At 39.8% G+C, this 14,648-nt stretch overlaps 1 protein-coding gene across 3 annotated transcripts in view; it reads right to left on the reverse strand.

Moving 5' to 3' along the window:
* atp11b (ATPase phospholipid transporting 11B) overlaps positions 1 to 14,648 on the reverse strand; it is a 165,331-nt gene that overhangs the window by 21,253 nt on the left and 129,430 nt on the right. Inside the window, exon 30 of one of the 3 annotated variants that reach the window (XM_080185741.1) lies at positions 9,600 to 9,664. The exons of the other annotated variants lie outside the window; for them this stretch is intronic. Within the exon in view, the coding sequence (XP_080041867.1) occupies positions 9,600 to 9,664 (65 nt within the window). The remainder of the gene's footprint in view (positions 1 to 9,599; positions 9,665 to 14,648) is intronic. 3 annotated transcript variants of the gene reach the window in all.

The following is a 14,648-nucleotide window of genomic DNA, read 5'->3' on the forward strand; positions in this document are numbered from 1 at the left end:
GGTGGGGAGAAAGGAGTTGCATTTCCTGTGCTTGGATGGAAAGGTGTCGTAAGAAAGGGGAGAGGTGTTGGGATGATTGTAGCATGGAGGGAATGTTCTCTTCAAAATGTTAAAATTCTGATTTGATTTGTAGTCACATATATTAGTATACAGGTAAAGTATTGTTTCTTATGCACTATGCAGACAAAGCATTCCGCACATAGAAAAGGAAAGAAAAGGGTGCAGATTGCAGTGTAACAGGGGAACAGAAGCACTATTTGGTGGCAGCATCGTGCTGGAGTTAGACAGAAATCGGATGCCGATGAAGAGGAGATGGTTAGGTCCTGAAAACTGGAAACTGACAAGAGGGGATTGGAAGAGTCACTGATGTAGACAAGGAAAGGCTGGATGAGGGGAGAAGTTGGGGCTGCTGAAGAGAGAAGTCAAGAGTGTGTATGTTGCAAGTGCAGTAGCCATGTGATCAATCTAATGCTGTATTCTATAATCTAAGCTGGCAATAGAAAAATGGTCTGGTACCACATCAAAAAGGATATACTTGGGTTAAGAGAAATCAAACACTAATATACTTACATTTGGAATAATGCGTCATATGAAATGTTAGCAATATCGGATTTTCGTGAAGGTAAAACGCCAAAAGCTATTTTAAACGAGCTCACCAATTTTCGTGAAACTTTTACCACAAAGTGGCATCACTGGTATTTGTTTACACTTTTTAATTAAACCGAAGGAAAATATAGTCCTAAATTTGATGATGAGCTTACCCAGATTTGGTCACTATTCAAGAAAAAAGCTTGACCAGTACATAAGAAATAGGAACAGAAGCAAACCTTCAAGCCTGCTCTGCCAGTTAATAAAATCATGGCTGATCTAACACTCATTGAAGTCCACTTTCCTGCCTTCTCTTTGTAACCCTTAATTCCCCACTGATTAAAAACCTATTGATCTCGATCTTGAAATTGTTTAAGGACTCAGTCTCCACTGCCTCCTAGAGTAAAGAATATTCCAGTAATGCCTCCTATGGGGATGAAGGCAGGTTTGAGAAAGAATTGGAAATCCTTCCAGTTTCAATAGCAGAATTATGAAATTGCTGCAGAGTTAGACAAGAAACCTGAACAAATAAGAGCAGCAACTCTGTTCTGTGCTGGGAAAGAGAGGTTAAATAAAGTTTTATTGTACTGTAATTTGTACTGTACTGAGGAACAGAAATGCCAGTCTTGAGAAATCTGAGGCCTTGAAGAGCCACTTTGAACCCTCTACTGATGTTATTTACAAACACTACATAATCAACACCAGGGCACAGGATGATGGGGAGAATATTTATCAGTATGTGACTGCACTGAGACATCCAGCTGAATCCTGTGGATTTGAGCAAATGAAGGCTGATCAATACAGTAATGTTGATTATCATTTATATGAAGAATTTGTACGAGAATATAGGACAAATGGTTTGTAAATTTGCAGATGACACCAAATTTGGCGGCGTAGTGGACAGTGAAGGTGGTTATCTAAGACTGTAACTAGATCTGGATCAATTGGACTAGTAGGTTGAGGAATGGCAGATGGAGTTTAATTCAGATCAATGTGAGCTGTTGTATTTTGTTAAGACAAACCTGGGCAGTACTTACACAGTTAATGGTAGGGCCCTAGAGAGCACTGTCGAACAGAGAGACCTAGGGGTGCAGGTATATAGTTCCTTTAAAATCATGGGTAGACGGCATGGTGAAAAAGGGCACTTAGCACACTTCCTTCATCAGTCAAGGTATTGAGTACAGAAGTTGGGACGTTCATACAACTGTACAAGACATTGGTATGGCCACATCTGGAGTACTATGTACAATTTTGGTCACCTTGCTATAGGATGTTAGTAAACTGGAAAGGGTGCAAAAAAGATTTACAAGGATGTTATCAGGACTGGAAAGTTTGAATGATAAGGAAAGACTGGATCGGCTGGAACCTTTTTCCCTGGAGTGTAGGAGGATGAGGGATGACCTTATAGAGGTTTATAAAATCATGAGGTACATGGGTAAGGTGAATAGCAAAGGTCCTTTCCCCAGGGTAGGGGAGTCTAAAGGCTTAGATTTAAGGTGCGAGGGGAAAAATTTAAAAGAGACCTGAGGTGGAGGGCAACTTTTCACACAGACGATGGTGCATACATGGAATGAGCTGCCAGAGGAGGTGGTAGAGATGGGTACAATTACAACATTTAAAAGACATTTGGATAGGTACATGGATAGAAAAGGTTTAGTGGGATATGGACCAAATGCAGGCAAATGGGATTAGTTCAGTTTAGGAAGCCTGGTCGGCAAGTTAGGCCGAATTCTGTGGAGTCTAAATGTCTGTGTATATGTCTTGCCCACGAGTGCTGAACAGTAAAGACTAGGAAGGCCTCAAGGTTTGCACTACAATGTAGGGGTTGTGATTGGTCCATTAACTGAACAATGTCCCAAGACTACAACAGCACAGACCCTTGCTTCTAAAATATTGTTAGCAATTCAAAACTCAGTGCATTTAAAAATGGCCCCTTAGCTTCATTCTAGAGGGTAGCTGGTACCTATGGAGCTGTTAATGGACTTGTAACATTTGTTACAACTCTATGTGAAAATGTGCATATATCACACATTCAAAGTTCAATTTGATCCAATGCTTGAAGGGTATGAGCGGCAGATGGAGATAGAATTAATTTTATGATGCACAGGGAATGGGTTTGGAATTTCAACAAAGCCAAAAAGGACTCCAAGGTTGTGAAGAGGCTGGTTCAAGGGGTTATGGCATCAATGGTATGGGAAATATTGCTATTTAAATAGCTCATCCATTACACTACATTTTTAAGGTCAGTACTGCTTTACAAAAACAAAAGGATTACTGTTATAGAACTACCATCTAAATACATGTGCTATAAAGTAAGCAATACAGTAAAAGGGTCAGAAGATGAAAGTGCCATTGAAATTGCAATTACTGCAATATCCATGTTTTCATTCACTAAAAAAAGCTCATCTCCAAAGGCATCACTTAACTGTCCCCCAATTGGATGAAACTCCCTGCGCTGTAGATGGTGTGCTGTTCTGCCAGATTGCTGTGTACCAATACATAATTTGGGCTTGTAAGACACTAACATTGCCACTCCAAGTATTAATGTTTAATGACATTATAAAGTACTTCATATAATCAAAATGACTCCTTCGCATATTGCATGTGAAAGACCCCAACAATCAATGTTAATTACCAAAGCATATATAATTAACAAATACAGATGTATATTTTTTCAATATATTCCCATGTTATTCAATTTGATTAAAACCAGATTATACCTGCTCTCTTTCACCTCTTATTTTTCAGTTATCGTTAAGTTGTCTTTTACTTTATAGTGTATCATTTTACTATCACCTTGGTTTCAAGAATGAGAAAATAATATTGTAGCACATTCTTAAAGTTGAATCTCTTTTTTAAACTTGGGCAGGAACACTGCTACTTGTTTTAAATGGAAAACCCGACAAATTGCGTGACAAAAAAAACTGAAAAAATTCCATTACCTGCTCTGGGAGTATGCCCAGCTTAATTCTTTAAAGATCAAACTTCACAAACAAATCGCTTGGGATGCTGTCCCTTTGTATTCTTAGCAGTCTGAAAATTTTAACCCATTCTATGAAAATACTAATCCCTCTGAGGTATTAAGTCAAGACAGTAGTGTTTAGTGGAAACTTTATCGAGCTTCACGCATCACTCTTTCAAAGGGCCTCAGGAGAATCCTTTGTGCTGTTGTATCCAAAAGTGGCCACTATTTCAGTAAAGCAATTGTAAAGTTCCCCCACTTCACTCTGCTAACAAGTAACACAAGATACATTCTGTATAATCGAATTTGATTAGCTCTGTTTCACAATCAGTTGCACCCAAGGATATCTGCAATGGGCTAGTTCTGATGTCAATGAGAATGTGCACTAGAACTTTGTGCTTATTTTATATTTTTGTCATAATTACCACTTGAAAGAACTTATTCTGTTATCCAGAATCCATAGGAGACGACTTATACTCTTGACTAGAAAACAGAACAATTTGTTTTGATGGGAAAAAATGAAAAGCCTGTTCTAATAAAAAAAAACTATTGTTACAAATTTCTTGGAAGTGCCATTGCCTGGTTGAGATTTCCCTTTGAGTTGGTTGAAATATTTTATTTAAATGAATGGCAAACTAGTGAGCTGTTTTCCAAATGTGGGTACTTTCTTTCCTTAATCACCTAATTACATTGATGTCAAATGCATCAACATAGTTTTGGTTTTACTGCGTTTCTGAATTTAATAGAAGTACATATATAATTTACAACCTTTTCTTAAAAGCATCTGAACTTTCCTATTAGAATGAGATGTATTTGTAATATGTTGATCTAATTAATAGATGAAAAGTATAAAATAGTCATTATGGAAAAAGATTCCTTTATAGTTTCTAAATAGAAACACACTATATATGAGCATACAAAATAACAGGCCTTTCTGTGAAAAAAATACATTGCATACTCCCAAAAGACAAAAATAATACAAGGCACTTGCTGACACAAACATATAAATGACATTGATTTCCAAAACAGCCCAAGCAGTTCCATCATCTGCTTTGATACTTTTTTGCAAGCTGTTTAGCCACATTCAATTCTGAGCAGAAAGGTTTATTAGGTCCATGCAATGCAAACAAAACTGTGCTGCAGCTAGTATTGGAGTTATTTTAAGCACACACAGACTTAGTACAATACATGCCAAGCAGAGGGGCAAATTGCACTTAGGTTTCCAATCATTTTACTCATGTCAGAATGTGAATTGATTTCAAAGAATTTAAAGCACAAAAAATATTAAATTTTTAAAACATTACTTTTTTGATAATAATGCACTTGTGTTATAATTAAAGCTTTTAAATATACCAAAAAATGTAAATCTGAATTCACATAAAAATCCTATTTATATCCTACGTAAACTTCATAATTAGAATCAGTTGCCATAACCGGCTAAATGGATCATGACATTTCGCAAAAATGTGCCTATTTTAAAGTTAGATACTGTTGCTCTACAATAAAGTGCACCAATTGTAAATAAATTATGTATGAAATTAATCAGAAACTACCACTGGATGCAATCACAATTAACACAATTATTAATTTTCAAGGTTCTTCAGTTTCAAGTCATACAGGAATTACATAGCAATTTGAATGCCAATTTCATTTTCACCAATGAATTAAATGCATGTGCTATTATAGAGTTCTGCACTTCACACTTCCATCTTTTGTACCTAAGTGTAGTCTTCTGAGAATTGTTAGATTGTTATTGCTCAGAGCACGAAAAAATCCAGACAAACTGGATTTCATTCTCAGGTGCTGAGGGATACAAGGGTGGAAATTTCAGATGCTCTGGCAACAATCTTCTAAACTTCCTTAATTACAGAGGTAACGCCAGAGGGCTGGGGGTAATTAAAATCCTTCTCAAAAAAGAGAGAGGAGAGTGATCAACCCAGCAACTGCAGGCTGGATAGGTGAGGTAATCTTTAGAGACATGAATCAGGGACAAAATTAAATGTAATTTGGCCAAGTATGGGCAAATAAAAGCAAATGATATTTGGCTAATTTGACAGAGTTCTTTGAAGAAGAGGAGTGTGGATGAAGGTAGTGAGATTGTTTCATGAGTGACAATCAAAAGGAAAATTTATGGGACAATAGATCTCTTGGCAAATTTGAAGCTCTTGGGGATTAAGAGAACAGCATGGATCTGAAATTGGTCCAGGAAAGAACGCAGAGAATAGTCATGACCATTTGCTTTTTCACTATTATCTTCTAGGGGTCAGTATTGGAGTCACTGCATTTATGACAATTTCAAAGTCAGAAGATGACTCATGAAGGAAGCCTTGGAGTGCAGTGAGCAGCCAGGAACTTAAGTTCACATTTGACTCTGGGTCTTGATAGGCAAGGGAGTACGATAGGATGAGAGAGGAATTGGCGAATGTAGATTGGGGGCGCAGATTAGGCAGTAGGACTGCTGAGGAACAGTGGAGGATCTTTAAGGAGATCTTTCTTGGTGCTCAGCAGAAATTTATTCCGATGGTAAAGAAGGATCGTAGGAGAAGAGATAATCAGCCGTGGATAGCGAAGGAGATAAAGAGAGTATTAAATTAAAAGCTGATGCGTTTAGAGTGGCTAAAAGTAGTGGGCGAGTAGAGGATTGGGAGAGGTTTAAATATCAACAAAGAATGACGAAGAAGTTGATAAAGAAAGGAAGGGTAGACTATGAATCTAAGCTAGCGCTAAATATAAAAAAGGATAGTAAGAGTTTTTATAAATATATAAAGAGGAGGAGGCTGGCTAGGGTGAATGTAGAGAATGAGAGGGGGGATTTAGTGGTGGGGAATGAAGAAATGGCTGAGGCCTTGAATAAGTTTTTTGCTTCAGTCTTCACGGAGGAGGATGCGAATAGTTTGCCGGGTATTACCGATGGAAAGATGGTAGGAGTTGAGCGCCTGAATGAGATCATTGTCACTAGAGAGGTAGTGCTCGACAGACTAGTGGGACTGATATGGACAAGTCCCCAGGACCGGATGGAATGCATCCCAGGGTTCTGAAGGAAATGGCGGAGGTGATAGTGGATGCCTTAGTGATTATTTTCCAAACCTTGCTGGATTCCGGGGAAGTGCCGGAAGACTGGAAAACAGCTAATGTTACGCCGCTGTTTAAAAAGGGTAGCAGGCAAAAGGCAGGGAATTATAGGCCGGTTAGTTTAATGTCTGTTGTAGGAAAAATGCTTGAATCCGTCAAAGATGAAATAGCGAGGCATCTTGAGAAGAATTGTTTGATAGAGCAGATGCAGCATGGATTCGTTAAGGGGAAGTCGTGTCTGACGAGTTTATTGGAATTCTATGAGGATGTGTCTAGTGCGGTGGACGGAGGGGAACCGGTAGATGTGGTGTTTCTCAATTTTCAGAAGACGTTTGATAAGGTGCCACACAAAAGGTTGTTACAGAAGGTTAGGGGGCATGGAGTTGGGGGTAAGGTGTTAGCGTGGATAGAGGATTGGCTGTCAAATAGGAGACAGAGAGTAGATGTCAATGGGTGCTATTCGGATTGGCGGTTGGTGACTAGTGGAGTGCCCCAGGGATCGGTGCTGGGGCCTCAGCTATTTACCATTTATATAGATGATCTGGAGGACGGAGCTGAGGGCAAGGTGTCGAAATTTGCTGATGACACAAAGATAAGTGGAAAGGCAAATTGTGCGGAGGGTGTAGAAAGTCTGCAGAGGGATCTAGATAGGCTGAGCGAGTGGGCGAAGACCTGGCAGATGGAATACAATGTTGGCAAGTGTGAGGTTATCCACTTTGGCAGGAATAATAGTAGGAAGGACTACTACTTACAAGGCGAAAAGCTGCAGCATGCTACGGTGCAGAGGGACCTGGGGGTCCTTGTGCACGAGTCGCAAAAACCCAGTCTACAGGTGCAGCAGGCGGTCAGGAAGGCAAATGGGATGCTGGCCTTCATAGCGAGGGGGATTGAATATAAAAGCAGGGAGGTCTTGCTGCAACTGTACAGGGCACTGGTGAGGCCACAGCTGGAGTACTGTGTGCAGTTTTGGTCGCCGCACTTGCGCAAGGATATTTTGGCCTTGGAGGGAGTGAAGAGGAGGTTCACTAGGCTGATACTGGAGTTGAGGGGGTTGAAATATGAAGAGAGGCTGAATAGATTGGGCTTGTACTCGTTGGAGTTTAGAAGGATGAGGGGGGATCTTATTGAGACGTATAAGATGATGAAGGGGATGGATAGGGTAGAGGTGGAGAGGTTCTTCCTGCTCAGAAAGGACAGCAGGACTAGAGGGCACAGCCCCAAGATAAGGGGGGAGGCAGTTTAGAACAGAGTTGAGGAGGAACTTCTTCACTCAAAGGGTGGTGAATCTCTGGAATTCTCTGCCCGTTGAAGTGGTGGAGGCTACCTCGCTAAATATATTTAAGACGCGGGTAGACAGGTTTTTGGTAGGCAAGGGAATTAAGGGTTATGGGGAGAAAGCGGGAAAGTGGAACTGAGCCACTTCAGATCAGCCATGATCTTATTGAATGGCAGGGCAGGCTCAAGGGGCTAGATGGCCTACTCCTGCTCCTATTTCTTATGTTCTTATTTCTTATAAGGAGCATGGTAACAAATCTTAGTGGACATAGACAGGGCAGATGGAAATTAGTACAGAGAAGTAGAAAGTGATTCATTTTTGTTGGAAGAATAAGAAGGCAATATAAACTAAAAGGTGCAATTTAAAAAGGTATGCAGTTATGTATGCATTAAAATCTTTGAATAACCTTGACTTTATAAGCAAGGAAATTGTGCCAAATGTTTAGAAGACATTAGTGAGGCCTCAACTGGACAACTGTGGCCATTCCTGAGCATCACACTTTGGGATGGAAATCAGGGAGACTTATTACAGTAAAAGCAAAATACTACAGATACTGGAAATTTGAAAGAAAAACAGAAAACGCTGGAGAAACTAAGCAGATCTGGCAACATCTGGAGAGAATAACAGTGCTAATGTTTCAAGTCCATATGACTCTTCTACAGATTTACTAGAATGTCAGTCTGCAACTGTGGAGCAAAACAGGCTGAAGGATAATTCTGTTTCTCTTTTCACAGATACTACCCAAGCTGCTGAGTATTTCCAGCATTTCCTATCTTTATCTCCTGTTTCCAGGGTGGAGTATTTTGCCTTGGTTTTTACTAGAATGGCACGAGATGTGACAAACTTCAGTCCTGTGGAAAGACATTTTCAGAAACTGTTCTCCTTAAGAGTAGAGGTTAAAGGGAGATTTGATAAGAGGAATGGCATAATCGGATTCCTCTTTTAAAGAGCCAGCATAAGTATAATGGGTCAAATGGCCCTCTGTGATGTAAGATTTTACGATTCTTGCCAAACAAAATAGGTCTGAGTAACAGTATCAATGTTTTAAGAGCATGTGGCATTGAACAAGGCCGGCTGGAATTTAGAATGGTAAAAATTGAGAGCAAGTTCGCTTTGAAAATATATTTCTGAACAGTCGAAAAAAATATGGACCATTGCTTATTTAAAACAATCTCATTCTGTTAATCTTAATTCATGAAAATATAGATTCTTTCTTTAGAAACTCATGCAAAAGCCTTCCCTGATTAAAATGATGTATTTCAAACTGTATTCAAGTGTCAAACCTCTTCAAATGCTAAAGATACCACTTCAGCTACAATAACCTGCCAACTGCAATATACATTACAGAATTAATTATGTGCAAAATTTTGGATATTGCTTTAATAAAAATCAAGTTTTCAAATAGATACTAAAAATGCATGGTGATAGAAGTGTTTTATTTATAATAAAACTGTAAGTAGTTTCTCAAACTAGTTATATTATTTGACACGTACTGAGTCATGCTGGTTTTCCACTGGTTTTGCATTTTCTTACTCAGGGGAGCAGGAAGGCCCTAACGCAGGTGCTTGTTAAGTCATTATCCTGCATGCAGGTAGCTAGGCTTGCTTCTCCACCCTACCCCAACATTCATGCCTTTTTGTCCTTGCCTAAGCACTGATTATAGTCCAATCATAGTTGCCATGCAAATTCCTTCCACTCTACCTAATCTTGCTCAGTTGAATCCTGGCCCTGAACCTGGCCAGTGGCTGTACAGCGATGAAGGTACTCTGTAAAGTAACAGAAAAGGAATGGAACACATAATATATAAGTAACAAAATAGAACAATTTTAGTACCTTTTCTAAGATGACCAGAAAAACAAGTCATTTCAGACCAAGGCAATATTCTAATGCAAACTTCTATCTTTGAAAAGAATAAAAAAAACTTTCTATAATTATTAGGGGTAAAAGAAAATGCTGAAGGTGCTCTTCCAATTTTGTTGCAGCTAAATTCACCACATGACATGATACGAGGCCCACCGTCTTGGACAATCTTAGGTTGGATTTCTGGGATTTTCTTAGCTGGACAGTACCATAATCCGGATTGGCTTTGGTTTTCTTCTGGGGGTGGGGGTAGATCTCACTGGCTAGATTCCCAAAACAGTTAGCTGCTTGGCCAACTTAGCACAGGGTTGCCACTGCTCTTGTAACTAAACGGAAAATGAATCGCCCAAGAGGAAAGGAAGTTGCCGAATTGTTTTGTTTAGAAAGTATCATGTCGCTTTACACTACAGATGCAAAATTATTCGATATGTCTGATTTGAAAAGTACTGACACAAAGGTTGTGTATTTCTGATTTTCATACTCATTTAATGTTTCAGGAACACCTCCAGTTAATTATGGGATTATATAGCAAACTTTTGAAGATAAGACATCTTTAACTTACCTTCATAAGAAAATAGTTGCATATGCTCATTATAAAACGAAAATGTTAATAAATATGTATCTACTTTAATAGATTTGCAGACTCCAAAATGTACAATGCTAGAAATAATCTTCATCAACTACATAAATTAACTTTTGATCGATCCAATTCAACCTGGATTGTACAATGACTTTAGTTCCATTTGGTTAACAAACAATAGTGAACTTCTTCACTAATCACAATGTGGAAACCAGATCAAATTGTACCTTTTTTATATTTTTTTATTAACGTCACAAACAGACTTGCAAAAAAGTTATTATGAAAATCCCCTAGTTGCCACACTCTACTATTGATCGGGTACACTGAAGGATTTGGCATGGCCAATGCACCTAACCAGCACATCTTCCAGACTGTAGGAGGAAACTGGAGCACCTGGAGGAAACCTATGCAGACACGGGGAGAATGTGCAAACTCCGCACAGTGACCCAAGCCAGAAATTAAACATGGGTCCCATTGTACCACTGTGCTACCCTGGCTTCCTTGACCTGATTAAATTCTCTGGTCCAAAGCTAATAATAGTGCAACTCAATAGTTAAACTTAATGTACAAAGATACTTAGTGAGCGGTGATGCTGTATCAACAATTCTACAAATGAGACTTGACCACACCTTTAACTCACTGTGAAATGCTACTCCAAATTAAATTTAACTTAAAGTTTTAAAGTTTATTTATTCATGTCACAGGTAGACTTAACACTGCAATGAAGTTAGTGTGAAAATCACCTAGTCGCCACACACTCTGTTTGGTACACTGAGGGAGAATTCAGCATGGCCAGTGCACCTAACCAGTACGCCTTTTGGACCGTGGGAAGAAACTGGAGCATCCAAAGGAAATACACACAGACACTAACTATTAGCAGATAAGATCATAAGAGCAGAATTAGGCCACTCACCCAAGGAGTCTGCTCTGCCATACAATCATGGCTGAAATTTTTCTCATCGCCATTCTCCTGCCTTTTCCTCATAACCCCTTATCCCTTTATTAATCAGGAATCTATATCTGTCTTAAAGACATTCAATGACCTGTCCTCCACAGCCTTCTGCAGCAAAGAGTTCCACAGACTCAGTCTTTAATCCAATTTTCAACTTGTAATTCTGTTACTAACTGCAGTTGTGAGATATTTACTGAACAGTGCTCCTCTTCACAAAAAGAGCTCAAATTGAAGTAATTTTCAAAATCGTACTGAATCAACCTAGATGCAATAAATAAGAGTGCATTGTGGAGATATTATTGTGAACTAAGACATCACAAGACATTCATTTCTTTTGGAAATCAGATACACAAAGTAATACTTTGAAAATAACACTACAATGAAAACTCAGCTCAAAGGACCTAATTAAACCCCATCTTTCATTTAAGCAGTCACTACTTCAAGCACCATTACTGACAGGCTTACTCATTCATGAAAATCCAGCAGATCAGTAAACTAACAAATATCTTGGGAGTTATTCAAGACATTTCACGTAAGTAAATATGATATGATTCTTCATTTTATAGCAGGCCGTGAATGAGTTGCAGAATTTCTGAAAAGTTTCCATTTCATCATACACATCGCAGAACAGAAGATGGCCATTCAGCCTACTGTGGTGCTTTGGCAGAGTTACTGACCTGGTTAGGAAATTGAATTGGTGTAACATTTGCAATCCTCCAATTGTCAGGCACCTATATCTAAAGGAGGATTGGAATACTGAGGCCAAAACCTCTAATTCCCCCTCCACTTACCTCAATAAACTAGAATGCATCTCACTCTAACTGGATATCAATTTCCTACTTTGAGGATTGTCAATCTTTTACCTATGAGAGTGGTATCCAAATGATTTTGGCCTGCAACCTAATTCAGTGTTACCAACATTTTGTGCAATCCCACAGGCAGTCTTTTTTTTAAAAAACTATCCTCTAATAATCACGTTTTGTAAATCATAATTACAGGTAAACAAACATCTATCATTTTTTTAAAACATTAATGTGATGGATAAGTTTTGTTTGTTGGAAAATAAACAGTTGGAAGTTGAGAGAAATATATCTGTGAACCCTATTCCCTACACACCTGACAACCCTTCTTCCCAGTCTCCGACCCTCACTCAGTGAGCAACTGTCTTCCCAACACTCTTCCATCCACTCGCTCAGTCAGTCCTCTTCCCAAACTCTAATTGTACAACATTTTATGGGTGTATGCAAAGAAGTTTAATTGTTTGGTGGCCAATGATAACCGCTGATCTAGTGTAATGACTTCTGTGTAGCAGATCATCTGTTCAGATTAAAGTGTTGAAAAAAATACACTGATTATATCTATTGACTGATATTTTAATACTTTCATTTCTGACCATTGTCTAGTTAGAACAACCCTAGTGTATATGGGACAAAGTTCATGCATTTTGAAACCCTAACGAGAGTAAACATTACTTAATATCCGTAATCAATTTTCAGGAATGCATGTCCTGTTACCTTAGAAAAATAACAAAAGATGCAGACCTAAAACAAGGCAGTGGAATGCACCAAAATTGCCAAGAACTACCTCTTTCCAGTTATCGAGCATGCGAACTGTCACAGTCGTTAAAAATACTCTATTTTCAGTTGCTTCACATTAACTGGCTTGAGGCAAAAACATTCAAAAAGAGAACTTGCATTATGAAACACTCTTCAAATCTTCAAGATGGCTCAAGGGTCAATACAGCTAATTAATTGTGTTTGAAATGCAAACAAAAAATGCTAGAAATACTCGAGCAGATCTGGTGGTATCTGTGAGGACAAAAACAAAGTTAAGATTTCAAGTGACCCTTTGTTAGAGCTTTTGAAGCACGATCAACTCAGGTCATTGATATTGAACGATGGTGGACAACTAAAGTGATTGGAGGAAGTGGCATGTCAATGCAAAACACAAGGCCGAAGCATTTACAACCATCTTCAGCCAGAAATATTGAGTGCATGATTTATTTTGGCCCTCTCCTGAGGTTCTCACCATCCTGCCAGTCTTCAGGAAATTTAATTCACTCCACGTGATATCAAGAAATGACTGAAAGCACCGAATACTGCTATGGACCCTGACAATATTCCGGCAATGGTAATGAACACGTGCTCCTGAACCTGCCATACCCCTAGCCAAAGTGTTCCAGTACAGCTACAGTGTGTTAGGCCAGGGATTTGAGTTGAGATAGGAGGAGTTGGGGTGGGTGGGGAATGTGTGGGTTGGTTGGGGGGGGGTTGCAGGGGGGAGGCTGTTGGCAAGGAGTTTGAAGGACTCTCAATCCTCAGAATAAATTCCTCCTCATCTCAGTCTTCAGATGATGCCTCTTTATTCTGAGATGTGTGTTACCAAGTTGCGCCTGTTTGAGTGCAAAAACCTGGTAAAGTCAGGCGTGAGGCAAGTAGCACAATTCGCCCCCACCTCCGCACTGGTTTCCCCTTTTACCAAGGCCCGAAAATGGCTGCAATTTGCATGCATTTAAATTGACTTATTAGGCTGCATGCCCAGCCGTATCAGCACTTCCCCCTTTATCATTGTGTTCGCCCATCCAGAATCGGCGCAAAACAGACATGCTCCACAATAGTCCAATTCAGCTGCTCCAGTTAGTGAGGAGTAAGTGCTGAACGTCCGATGGTTCTCTGGCTTGAGATCGGTGGGAGTGGGGGGGGGTCTGCTGACACTCTGCTTGTGATCAGTAAGGGGAAGTGGGGTCCACTGCCACTCTGCCTGAGATCAGTGAGGGGTAAGGTGGGCGGAGAGGCTACGATCGGTCTGCGTGGCGAAGGGGGTGGAGGCATAAGGAGGTCACTAATGTTGTCGGGGTGGGGAAATGTCAGTGGGGTCAGGGGGAGACATTATCTGGCCAGGAAACAATGCGGCAGAGGAGTCACATCTATCATTTCTTTTTCTGTGCATGCACAGTTGGAGGCACCGATTGGAGCTACAGGATTTTGGGCAAGTTAAGCCCCACCCACAGGCTTCTGCAGCACAATTCAGAATTGTTGATATTTTTTCAGGCAGCATGTGGGGGGTGGGGTGGGGGGGGGGGGGGGGGCGGGGGGCAGGCACCTGAGAATGGGTCTAAAAGTCGGATCTAAAACACTTCCATATTCTGGAAGTCCGCCCAGCACTTCGAATCAAAATGGTAAAACAGGGCCCTATGTCTTCTGGTCCTAGACTCTCCCATGAGGGGAAACACCCTCTCAATATTTACTCTGTCAAGCCTTTTAACAATCCTATATGTTTTAATGAGATCAGCTCTCATTCTTTTAAGTTCCAATGAGTAGAATCCCACCTTGTTTAACCTTTCCTCATAAGACAATCC

This window comes from Carcharhinus amblyrhynchos, chromosome 3, assembly GCF_965287045.1.
Source record: "Carcharhinus amblyrhynchos chromosome 3, sCarAmb.v2.hapA, whole genome shotgun sequence".
Taxonomy (NCBI): domain Eukaryota; kingdom Metazoa; phylum Chordata; class Chondrichthyes; order Carcharhiniformes; family Carcharhinidae; genus Carcharhinus; species Carcharhinus amblyrhynchos.